Raw genomic sequence first — 13,282 nt, forward strand, 5'->3', positions numbered from 1 at the left:
GGGGAGAAAAAGCACAAACTGAATACAGTGCCCGAGTGGGCTTGAATTAAAACCCAGGGCTGGTTAAACTGCAAATGCTACCCACTCTGCCACTCCTGTTCAGCAATTTTGTATTGCTCATTGCAGATTTTGCAAGATTTTAAACCAAGTGCACCATGCCTGTTACTTCTTACCCGAAATCCTTAAGTTTAGTCCTGGAGGTTCACAGAAGCGGAATCTTTTCGTTCCAACCCAGTTGTATAATTAGAAGTTAATCCAAAAGATTTGTGATTTGGAACAGATCAAGTCTTTGTCTTCTTTTATTCTCCTGTTTCTTTCTAAATACAGTGGAACCTCGGGTCACCAACGTCTCGAACCACGTACAAATCGGGTTACGACCAGAAAGTTCGCCAAACTTTTCCATCTCTTCACAACCACACACTCGGGTGACGAACAAACCAGTTTTCGTATGCACCATTGATTTCCGCACGTGGTTGTTTGGGGTGGGGGTGCATTGGGTTGGAGGAGGAGAGAGAAAGAGATAGAGGTTAAAGAATGCACCGGGCTTGTTGTTAGAGACTGCAAGGTTAGTAAGTTTTCTCAGTGTTATTCAGTGTTTTTACATTTAATTTACTATTACACTGTGCATTCTATGATATAATTAAGTATTTTTGTGCTTAACAATCTTTAAAAAATATATATATATTTACATACAGCTCGTATGGTCCGGAACAGATTAATTGTATTTACATACAATACTATGGGGGAAATTACTTGGGGTCACAACCAAATCGGGTTGTGACCAGAGTTTTGGAATGAATTACGGTTGTGACCTGAGGTTCCACTGTATTTTATTAAAACAGACAATTCATGGTGAACCTACACAGTCGTAAATAGGGCGAAATGAAATTTTGAGCTGCTGATTTTATTTTCTCCTCTCTAATTGGAAAGTGGCTAAAAACAGTGAGTGATGCCGTTTTAAAATACAATTTGGGTGAAATCCTAACAAGAAAACACACAAAATGTTATTTGAGCAATAACTACTACTCCTTTTCTTGGTTTTCATCAAGTTGTCTTTTGATTTGATCCTTAATCCTAATTATTCTTAGACTAATTTGCTTTGTATGTTGCAAAGTTGCCTTGGATACATTAATTTGCTTAATAAATAAGTAATAATAGTAACTGATTCCTCAGCAAAAAATGGCTTCTGGTCATGCAGATGGGTTGGGATTGAACAAAAACATGCAGTCACTGCAGCCCTCCAGTACTAAACTGTTCCTGAGCCTCAAGGTCCACGTAGGAAAGGGTCTGAAGTGCTTGCCAGATAGAAGTTCAAATAGACTGTGGCATGGGGGAGTGGAATCCATGCAGATGCTGGTGGCTTTCCTGAGGCAGCGTGTGCTATATATGCCCCACAGTGCTGGAAGTTGTATCTTCTGCAATCACGCCACAACCTGTGCAGCTGTAAAACCGCACACAAATACAATAAGCAGGTTAAATTACATGGTATTTGGATTAGTTTGGCCATTTCCTGCACCATTGTATTGTTTCAGAATGATTACAATGAAGTGTATTAAATTTGTAAATGATATGCAATTAATTTGTCATGGATGTGAATCTAAAAAACAGAAAAAGAGACTACAGAATGGCACTGCTTTGACACTAGGTGCTGCCAGTTTGCAACACAGCAGAAAATTGCATACATATGGTGCGAGGCTGCCGTGAAAATGTGTGGTTTTATCCCACATTTAATTTGTGTACATCTTGAAGTAAGCGTGGAAATGGGCATACACAACATTTTTGTGTGTACACAACGTTTATACATGAGGCCTCAAGTGTTGCGATTAATGGAATGTGTCACTTAAGAATACTGTTAAGTGCCTGGCAGTATATAAACTCGGCAAAAAAAAGAAATGTCCCTTTTTCAGGACGTTAAATGCTTTGTTGTGTATTTGATCTTCTATGTGCCTATGTGTGTGAATCACTACTTGCTTCTTAAACCGGCTCTCTTCCTCCAACTGGACACAGAATCCATTACATTCGTGATATTACAGCTCTCTGAATAACTAAAATACTGAGATGTATACGTGATATCATTTTCATGATGATAGGAGTTAAAGCACGTTATTAAACCTGTGTTTCACTTCGATGAAATAATTTATTGCAGCAGTACTCAGGGGCGGCTCTAGGCTTGTGGTGGCACTGGGCAGAGGAAGAATCGGTGGCTCCTTCATCTGCTAATGTCAGTAAGGTAGCTTATGCACGGTGGATGGCCACGTCCGTTGCAGACACTGCATGGCCGCCTCGTGCTCATGACACAAGCATTTAACTTTTGCCGAAATTTGTCGCTGCATTTTTAGCTGTGTTGTTATTTTCTCTTTCTGTGTTATATTCAATATATACTCCGCAAAAAAAGAAACATCCCTTTTTCAGGACTGTGTATTTCAACAATAATGTTTTAAAAATCCAAATAACTTTACAGATCTTCATTGTAAAGGGTTTAAACAATGTTTTCCATGCATGTTCAATTAACCATAATCAATTAATTAACATGCACCTGTGGAATGGTCGTTAAGACCTTAACAGCTTACAGAAAGTAGGCATTTAAGGTCACAGTTCTAAAAACACAGGACACTAAAGAGACTTGTCTACCAACTGTGAAAAACACCCAAAGAAAGATGCCCAGGGTCCCTGCTCATCTGCGTGAACGTGCATTAGGCATGCTGCAGGGAGGCATGAGGACTGCTGATGTGGCTAGGGCAATAAATTGCCATGTCCGCACTGAGAGACGCCTAAGACAGCGCTACAGGGAGACAGGAAGGACAGCTGATCATCCTCGCAGTGGAAGACCACGTGTAACAACACCTGCACAGGATCGGTACATCCGAATATCACACCTGCGTGACAGGTACAGGATGGCCACAACAACTGCCCGAGTCACACCAGGAACACACAATCCCTCCATCAGTGCTCAGACTGTCCACATTAGGCGGAGAGAGGCTGGACTGAGGGCTTGTAGGCCTGTTGTAAGGCAGGGCCTTACCAGACATCACCAGCAACAACGCCGCCTATGGGCACAAACCCACCTTCGCTGGACCAGACAAGAGTGGCAAAAAGTGCTCTTCACTGATGAGTCACGGTTTTGTCTCACCTGGGGTGATGGACGGATTCGTGTTTATCGTTGAAGGAATTGAGCACGTCTGGGACCTGTTGGATCGCAGGGTGAGGGCTAGGGCCATTCCCCCCAGAAATGTCCAGGAACTTGCAGGTGCCTTGGTGGAAGAGTGGGGTAACATCTCACAGCAAGAACTGACAAATCTGGTCCAGTCCATGAGGAGGAGATGCACTGCAGTACTTCAAGCAGCTGGTGGCCACACCAGATACTGACTGGTACTTTTGATTTTGAGCCTCCTTTCATTCAGGGACACATTATGAAACATTTTTAGTTTATGTCTTATGGTGTTGACTCTTTTAGTGTTCATACAAATATTTATACATTAAGTTTACTGAAAGTAAAAACAGTTGAAAGTCAGAGGATGTTTCTTTTTTTGCTGAGTATATTTGGGGTTTTCTAGCAATTAAATGTTTATTGTACTTTAGGGGATAGGAACCATTCAGTTGCACAACCTTTCCCTTTGTAATGTTTTTCCTTAAATATGAAAAGTCTAAATATTCTCAATAACAGAAATGTGTCATTCTTACCCTGTGATAGAGATCCATAGGGGACTAGACCCTAGTAAAGGGTCAAACATAATATCACATATTCATAATCACTGACCTTGAAATTGTGTAAAATGACACCCCACATACATATATTTGAAATTTGTCCATTTTAACTTTCTAGAAGAGGCTCTTGGAGAACTAGGAGCACAGGTAAAGAATCAAACAGCAACCATGAAATATCATAAAAGGACACTTAATATGCCTATATTACTGATCCCTATTTTTCTTTTGAAGTTTTATGAAAAGGAGTAACTTTGGCCCCACACATCTCATTAAGAGGTGAACCCCTGGGATTAGTTGATATGGCATGCACAACTTCTGTTAATTTTTTCTGAAGACACCTATTGTTTCCAGTTTATCATAACAATATTTCCTGCACAAATAAAATGATCAATAAATTGGCTAGAAATGAGGAGCTTTCAGGTGCAGAGGACCAAATATAGGAGAGAACCCCATAAATGTCAATGCCCTGCATAATAAGACACCAAGACAAGGTGGATAGTATATCATATGTTGGGGTTTTTTGTACCAGTGAATCAGGAGGCACTGGACAAAAACACCTAAAAAGCATTCAGAAGTCATATTTTGAAAAACTGAAGCCATCATGTGGAAGTGGAGACTGCAATTCACAAAACTTAGTGTGACTTTATGATATACACACTAAATAGTGTCATTGTCGACTCGTATCTTAGTAGTAAAATGTGATATCTAATTGTTATATATTTTAAATATGTTATATTTTACTAATGAAAGAGAGTAGACAACATGGACACGATTTAATTGAATGAAAACACTCTTGTGTATGTAAAATTGCCATTATTGCTTTTGATTGAGCTGTAGTGGGTTTATTGCAATATACACAAACAACTTTGAAATATGGTGGGCCAATTGACTAATATACATTGTGCACTGGTCTTCCTAAAGTATTAAACATGTTGCTTATTAAGGTATATGATGAAAACTCCAATATACAAAGCTCAGAAAAATTAAAGGAACACTTTTTTTATTGGGCCTGGCATGAAATCAATTAAACCTGTCTGATAATTTTCTGGTTGGTTAAGCAGCTGAGGTCATTGGTAATCACTTTCAGCTGTATTGGTGTTCATGGACTTAACGACAGGTGCACTAAAGTGGCAACAATTAGAAAACCCTCAAAACATGACTGGTTTTACATGTGGAGGTCATTTCAAGTTTCTCCCTCTTGATCTTTTGTGGCTGGTTTTCCACTCGTGCTAGTTTTGGCTTGAGTAATTATCTCTACTGGCAGTATGAGGCGATTCCTTAACCCTACAGAAGTTGCACAGGTTGTCCAACTTCTCCAGGATGGCACATCCACACGTGCTGCAGCAAAAAGGTTTAATGTGTCTCCCAGCACAATCTCCAGAACATGGAGGAGATTTCAGGAGACTGGCTGTTATTCTCGGAGAGCTGGACAGGGCCGTAGAAGGTCCTCAACCCATCAGCAGGACCGATACCTGCTCCTTTGTGCAAGGCGGAACAGGCTGAGCAATGCTCGTGCCCTACAGAATGACCTCCAGAGGGCCACTGGTGTGAATGTCTCTACCCAAACAATCAGGAACAGACTTCATGAAGATGGCCTGAGGGCCCGACGTCCTGTAGTGGGCCCTGTGCTCACTGAATTGGCAATTCCGCCACTGGCGCCCTGTACTTTTTACAGACGAGAGCAGGTTCACCCTGAGCAGCTGTGATAGACGTGAAAGAGTCTGGAGAAGACAAGGAGAACGATATGCTGCCTGCAACGTCGTTCAACAGGACAGGTTTGGTGGTGGGTCAGTGATGGTCTGGGGAGGCATATCCATGGAGGGACGCACAGACATCTACTGCGTAGGAAATGGTGCTCTGACTGCCATAAGGTATTGAGATGAAATCCTTGGACCCATTGTCAGACCCTACGCTGGTGCAGTAGGTCCTGGTTTCCTCCTAATGCACGACAATGCCCGGCCTCATGTGGCAAGAGTATGCAGGCAGTACCTGGAGGATGAAGGAATTGAAACAATTGAATGGCCTTCACGATCCCCTGACTTAAACCCAATAGAACATCTGTGGGACATTATGTTTTGGTCCATTAGGCACTGTCAGGTTGCTCCTCAGACTGTACAACAGCTCAGGGATGCCCTCATACAGATCTGGGAGGAAATGCCACAAGACACCATCCGTCGTCTCATTAGGAGCATGCCCCGACGTTGTCAAGCATGCATACAAGCTCGTGGGGGCCACACAAGATACTGAAAAGCATTTTGAGTAGCAGAAATTAAGTTTTTGAAAAAATGGACTAGCCTGCCACATCTTCATTTCACTCTGATTTTAGGGTGTCTACACAATTGAGCCCTCTGTAGGCAGAAAACTTTTATTGCCATTAAAAGACTTGGCATGCCTTTTGTTCTTAAGACATTGCCCTGTCGTTATTTGTATAGATATCTGTTGTGATGTAGGATTTTGCATATAGCTTGATAAATGTTTTGTATGTCTTTATTTATAATTTAGGCAAACCAAGTGGTGAGAGGTATTCATGTTTGCCTTCCCCCATCCCCCTTTTTACGACTGTCTCTTTGTAATTTTATGACAGGATTTGGGGGGATGTGTCTTAAACCAGTTTGATCTCCCACACAAAGCCAGGTTAGTGTAATATATGGTCTTGGGGTTGGGCAGGAGATAAGATGTTCTATTTCACCCATTGGTCTGAGGTATGGCTGTTTGGAATTGGCTTGTCTCAAAGGCCTTCAAGTACCATGATGTCCTATTGGTTCTAGGAATTGGAGAGAACATCTATAAATGTACTTGCTCAACCACATTCTCTCTCTCTGACCCACATATGAAGAAGCATCTCTCTTGCTAACCTGTGATGATGAAGACAACACAATGAAGAGCACAGCTCAGCAGCCATATTGAACAGACATGTGGCTGAAAGCTGAGCACCAATGATGCCTTAACTAGAGACATTTGAAGTAACTGCAAGTCTGTGTGCCACCTGAATTACACATCACCATTTTATCAGGTTGTATGGTTGCCAATATTCAAATGTACTTTACATTTTGTTATTATTTATGAATATTATCAGTAATACATTATTTTATGTGTAACTTAACTCCTGCTTGTCTTTTTACTACATCTAATTGCCTGAGGTTATAGATATAGAAGGGAAGGTGGGGATAAGTTATATAAAATATCTTCTATACAGTGGTAAGTCTGTGAGATTAGGCATTCTAAGGCTGCATATTAATAATACAATAGGGGAAAGTAGAGCAATACATATATTACTCTACCAAGATAAAACAATATCCAACTTCATATTGAGATCTGATGTATCTAATGTGTTTCTTTAAAGTGTTCCTTTAATTTTTGTGAGCAGTGTAGTTAACTTTCGCAGCCATGAACATGGAAAACTGAAGTCATCAATACCGTTTCTAATCAAGATTTAAAAGATTTTTCTTATGAATATACAAACCTAAATTAGCAGATGCTATCCAGGTGGCACGTTGGCATAGTGGTTAATGCTGCTGCTTCACAGCCCCAGTTCATCATCATCTGTCTGGATGGGTTTTCATTCCCAAAGCCATGCATACAGGACTGACTGACACCTCTCCAATGGCCCTATGATGGAATGGCACATCATCTACAGTTGTCCAGTACTGCCTTATTTTGTAATTTTTTACGGACACATTCTGTGTTGTGTATTCTGACTATCTGTGAAGTACTCCAAGGCTAACTGCCCCCAATGGTGCTACACATAAATAAACTGGAAATGCGCACACCTCTCCTTAGTTTCTCTTGATCACTATACACTAATAAGAACAGACAAAGCACTGAAAATTGTATTTCATTTTGTAATGGCATACAAATTTTAATTTTTCTTGGCAAAATATTCAATACAAAATGAATACTGTTGTTGGAGGCAGAAGAAACCAAGTAATACTAGTGAGTACCTCAGGAATGAGTTACAAATGACAAAGTAGACAAGATGTAAAAATGGATACAGTACTACATTACAACTGAACACAGCAGCATACATATCAAATATAGAATTACATAGGTAATGTACATAAAATATGAATACATATCAATACATTGATATAGCCTTAATTTAAAAATAGTTTTTTTGATTTTGATAGTATTACAACAAATAGCCAGCATTTCCCTGCCACATGTGAGCTGTACAAGATTTGGACACATATTTGTGATTGTTCTTCACTATTTAGTTACCTCAAAACATTACTCGACTTTTCTTTGGAGGCTTTTCATGAAGGTCATCACTGATGCTATGAAACAAAGCTTGTCTCACTGACGTAAACATTTAACACACCTTTGTACAATACCTGATTTCAGCAAATAGCTGTATTAGTGCTCACAATCCCATGGTTCATCAGATACATTAGATCTTTAGTGAAGTTATAACTATTAGTTTTAACAGTTATTTGATTGGTAAGGATGGGATTTTTGTAGTACCAGTATATACATTTGATAAATAAAAGGATTAAACACATTCAAAAAAATTCAGACCATGTAAGGAAAATATTAAAAAGAAACCGTTTTTATAGCCATGGACATTTACAAAATGCCCTTTTATCAAACCAAAAGTTAAAATTTTCTGGTTATCGTTAAACCACAACATGTATAATAAAACTTCCAACCTTTCAACAGGTCAATTTGGTATTTTTCCTTTGTAAAACCTGCTTTTCAGTTAAAACAAGATAAAATAAATACAAAAACATGATGTAATGAATAAAACTATTTGAAAGTCACATATTCAAGTTTTTTCTGTGACATGTTGGCGAGAAGCCACGGAGAAGTGTTAGACCTGATAAAATGTTGCACGATGAGCACATGTTATGTTCTACTAAAATGATTAAATTAATGGGGAAAATGACATTCATTACTATTAAGTTGATCTGACATTACATTGATATTAGCACAGTGTTCTGTGCAAACATTTGTGGTCTTTATATCATATAATTTTTCTTTAAAACCTCCAAGTATTGCTGTGTTGCTCGAGTTACTGGGTCCTTTTCAAAATGGCTACTTTTTGATCCAGCAGCTGATCCAACAGGAGACATTCGCATTGAACCGCCATTCAGCTCGGCCGTGGCTGGTAATGGACAGAAGAGAAGAAAAATGGTCACAAATCAAAAATACAAAAGCCAGTCATAAGTGTTGTTGCTCTCCTTTGGTTATTTTAGCAATAGTACGGTCAACTTAAATATTAAATGAGTGATTTAGATGGGTGGGGTTGATTTGTTTTGAACCAAAACTTGACTTATTTGTATGGAACGTTAGTTATTAAAATCAATAAAATAAATTGATTTATAACTAACAATAACATATTACCCAGTATGGAAATGTGTTAGTAAATGTTCAAAAGGTAATTATAATGCAAAACCTTTGCATACCTTGCTCTAATTCCTTAGTAATGCTTTTCTCTAGTTCACTCTGCATCTGAACAAAAACAAAACAAAACCAAAAAATTTATATATATATATGAGCAGAAACACCGGCATGAACTAAATGTCTTCAAGTACTTAAGAGTTCAAAGCAGCAAACATTTCACAATAAACAACACAAATTCATTCAATTTGAATTTAACCATTTAAAACAAAGCTATTTCCTTCTTGAAAGAAAAATCTAATATGTACTTGGTTATACTGAACGCGGCTGTACATGTCTGTGTTTGAAAGAATGAACACATACTTCCTGTTAATAAAAATATGCCATTATTTTTGTTTCCCTGAAATCATTGTAAAACCTTATGTTACCTAGTACTGTTTGTAATAAACAGTTTAAAATATATTCAAATATCTAGTCTGCATTTCTGCTAAACATTCAATATAAGGATGGAGTAAACGTAATAAACAAGATAGAGTGAATTGGTTCTTATTGTCAGCTAATATCCCAATTACCTCATCAATAAATTTAGGTACGTTTATATAGGACCCTTTATATGAAGATGTTTTTTCCACTCTGCACTGTTACCCACTTTCCTTTACGGTCCATCATGATTCACTATCTTCACTATCTTACTGAGAAACTTCTACTCACTCAACTTTAAAATTTCCACCAGGTGCCGATAAAGCCCTGGGCTGAATCCCAGAACACTGCAGTGCGTGGTTAGCATTGTTGCCTCAACGTTTCCTATAGTTTTGGATCCAACTGTGAGCCATGCTGCTGTCTGTCAGGTTTGCTCAGTCTCCTTATGCTCAAGCATGTCTAATTGACAGTCAACTCTAAATGGTCTCAGTGCCCTGTGATGGAATAGTGTTAAATTAATGGGGGATACCTGCCTCCAGATTGATGCTGCAGGAGTGGGAAAATGAATAAACATGTTAGTTTCAAAAGCAGTTGTCTTTTTTCAGGACTAAAGGGGTTTAATTCCCTTAGGCTGGTTAGAGTAGGACACACTCTTCAGTTCTGGATGCATTTACTTGCTCGGTTCTCTGCAGCTTCTGGAGCTGCTATGCAGGATAACGAGAGCCTCACACAACACCCAAGATATGGCCTCCATACTACATAATATGAAATCAATTAACAATATGCACCTCTCTTATATTTGAAAGTTTGACTGCCTGATGCTAGTAATCTTTTTAAATGATTTGCAACTACAAATTCCAACACTCATGGACATGAGAGAATCAAATGAAAAGGCATTAACAGAAATAATGTAAAATGTAAATGACATTTGAAGGACAAAAACATTTCAGCATCATTTTAACGTTGAGGACAGGTTAGGAAAAGAAAGACTCAACTACCAACAATATTGTTAAGCAATACAGAAATTATAGATCTAAACAATCATTAAGTGAACAATGAAGAAGGTAGAACCCTTGATTATATGGCCGATAGAATTTCAAAATTATCTTACAAAATAACATAGTTTTAATTTTCACTTCAAGTTTTTTTTAAGTCTATTTTAACTTTGATTCATCAAATTGTCCAGGCATCCACCACCATCATCCAACCCTGAATTCAGCGATGGGGTGAGCCGGAGTCCATTCTGACATCAGCAGATACAAGGTAAGGACCAGTACTGGATGAGGTGTACAGTAAGTGAGTAGACCCACACATGCACTCATTTATAGGATGAATGACAGGTTAACAATACCTGCATATCTGTGGGGTACAACGATGCATGAAGACAGTCCAGAGATTCAAAGATAGCTGCTACTAAGACCAATATGATTTTACCAAAAGGTTAATGACATCAGTTTCAACTGAAAGAAAGGCAAGACTTTTAAAGAGACAAATGTCATTTTGATAGGGCTCTTACATTTCACTCATTCACATCCACATTTTACATTCTCTTATGCCTATTTCATTTAAGTCCATGGGTTAATTGATACGTTTCTGGATGGCCCTGCATTCAGGTACATTCATTCTAAATTACACAACCATCTGATATACAAATGCTGAAATATCAAGATGCTAATTTACTTTGCTGTTTATACAACATCTGTTATATTTAAAGCTTATATATTTTTCGATGTAGGACGGAAGCTGCATTCTATCCTGGCATCATTAGGTGCAAGGCAGGAAACAGCCCTAGATAGTATTCTGGTCATTTGGGAAAAGTCACACACATACACACCCACAATCTTTCCTACAGGGTCAATGCATAGTCAACAATCATATATTGTGCGAAAGAACAGAAAGTAATCATCTGGAAATGTGCAAATGCTAAAAAAAAAGAATGCAGGCTGAGAAAGAGAACTGAACTGGGGTGCAGCTGCTGAGAGGCAATGTACAGCTTTATATGGTAATACCATCTTAATGATTTTTTAATGGATTGCATTATGAATAACCAAAAAGGAGGGCATTTTGAATAAACATTCACTGATCCTTAATTTTCAAATCAATGTCATGAGGAAGCTAAAGCCAATTACACTGGTTATAAAAGCTGTAAAATGGCGCCATCTTCTGAGGAAAAAAAAAAAAAAGTACCATGCTGCATGGACAACTAGTGAAATGGCTCTCTTTAAACATGAGCTTTGAATGTCAGAAAGTGGACAAAGAAAACTGATCAGATTTAATAAGCAAAAATGTACTTTTCTAACATTCTGAGACTGAGAAACAAGTGCAAATTGTGGCCAGATTTCCAAGTAGAAAGATGGCACAAATCTAGAACTTAAAACAACATAAAAACGAGATTTGGAAATGTGGAACTTGCAGTTTAAAAGCAGCAGATTTGCCCTTTTTTGTTGGCAATGTTTGTATCAACCCTACACAAGCAAATCTGGCTTTTCCACAAAGAAGTTGATCAAGAGCAGCCGGTATAAGCCACTCATCTAATGCAGTGTCTGAATGTTGTCCTGACATCGCGCACTCCCACATTCAGCAAGTTGGCATTGCTTAGTATCTAGACTGCTACTTAGGTAGATATAATGTTTAAACATTTTAACATTCATTCAAAGTGTGACTTAATGCATGTTAAACTATTCATAATCTCACCTGTATAAATCTGTCCTCGTGTTTTTTTTTCCCAAGTGTATCAGAGCTTTGAAACTAAAGGTGAGCAGGAGACATCCTTGCAAACAGATACAGAACTACTTTATTTTTGTGTTTTGGGTCTGTGCTAACATTTGTCAGAGAAGGACTACAACATTCTACATTAAAGTGAATCCTTCTGACCTTTTTCTCATCAACCACTTTTCATTTTAAGTGTTTAACTGCTACAGTCAGTGCTGTTATGCCATATCCAATTAAAGTGGCTATGGCCCGTAATACAGTATGAAAAGTAAATAGCTCAAAATTGGCTGGCTTTGCCAAAAAGGAAAAGCTTCTGAAAGCAAACACCAAATAGCAGACGATGACAACATTTAAAATATGATTATACATTATTTTATGTGACCCTGCTCCATAGGGTTAGGTTAGACAGACTTTATTATCCCATAGTGAAATTGTTTGAAGCAGGATAATATAAAAACATAAGACACTATTACAAAGAAAATAATGTGTTACCATCTGGAAAAGCACACCAAATTTCTACAAATAAGAATAATTACCTTTAATATTAAACAACAATAAAAATTCAGAATTCTGCCTGAGCCCTACAACTAATAGAATTCAAATTACGTATGCAAGTAGCTCTGGGAATAAAAGAGTTCTTAAATCTGTTGCTCTTTACTCTTGGGAACCTAAATTTGCAGCCTGATAACAACAACTGAAATTTAGGAAAAGATGATGGCTATTACCTAAAAAACTGGATTGGCCGTCTTTGGAATAGAGATAGGCGATACAGGTCTACGGCAAACCAACAACTTTACCCCTAATTTTACCAATGTTTTTAAGTTAAATTACATTCTTAATGTTGAGGTGTTCCAAACCAACAAATAAAAGCAAAGGTAGCAATCCATCTGACTAAAAGTATAAGTGTCTGTGTGACAGTGTATCTGCCCTGTTGCTATCTATGTCTCTGTCATTCCAAAAGATGACATATCACATACATTTTTAGCAATATAATGCATTGCACTTGTCATTCCAATAGATGGTGCATCTCAAACATTAACACTGCTTCTGCGAATTCTATACCAAATGGAATATAACAGAAATGTATGTATTGCATGGTGCCCTGTAA

The 13,282-nt window shown here is 38.1% G+C and overlaps 1 protein-coding gene across 6 annotated transcripts in view; it reads right to left on the minus strand.

Annotated features, from left to right (window-relative positions):
* Nucleotides 1-7,036: 7,036 nt before the first annotated feature.
* Nucleotides 7,037-13,282, minus strand: part of si:ch211-272n13.3 (ankyrin repeat domain-containing protein 26) — a 179,689-nt gene continuing 173,443 nt past the window's right edge. For 4 of the 6 annotated variants that reach the window (XM_039761406.1, XM_039761409.1, XM_039761408.1 and 1 more), the window contains 2 exons: nt 9,108-9,153; nt 7,037-8,806 (listed from right to left, as the gene is read on the minus strand). In XM_039761406.1, the coding sequence (XP_039617340.1) occupies nt 8,661-8,806; nt 9,108-9,153 (192 nt within the window). In that variant the 3' untranslated portion in view covers nt 7,037-8,660. The remainder of the gene's footprint in view (nt 8,807-9,107; nt 9,154-13,282) is intronic. The other 2 variants (XM_039761410.1, XR_005634684.1) reach the window with 2 other exon arrangements.

The sequence above is a fragment of the Polypterus senegalus genome, chromosome 8 (assembly GCF_016835505.1).
Source record: "Polypterus senegalus isolate Bchr_013 chromosome 8, ASM1683550v1, whole genome shotgun sequence".
NCBI classification, from domain to species: Eukaryota; Metazoa; Chordata; class Cladistia; order Polypteriformes; family Polypteridae; genus Polypterus; species Polypterus senegalus.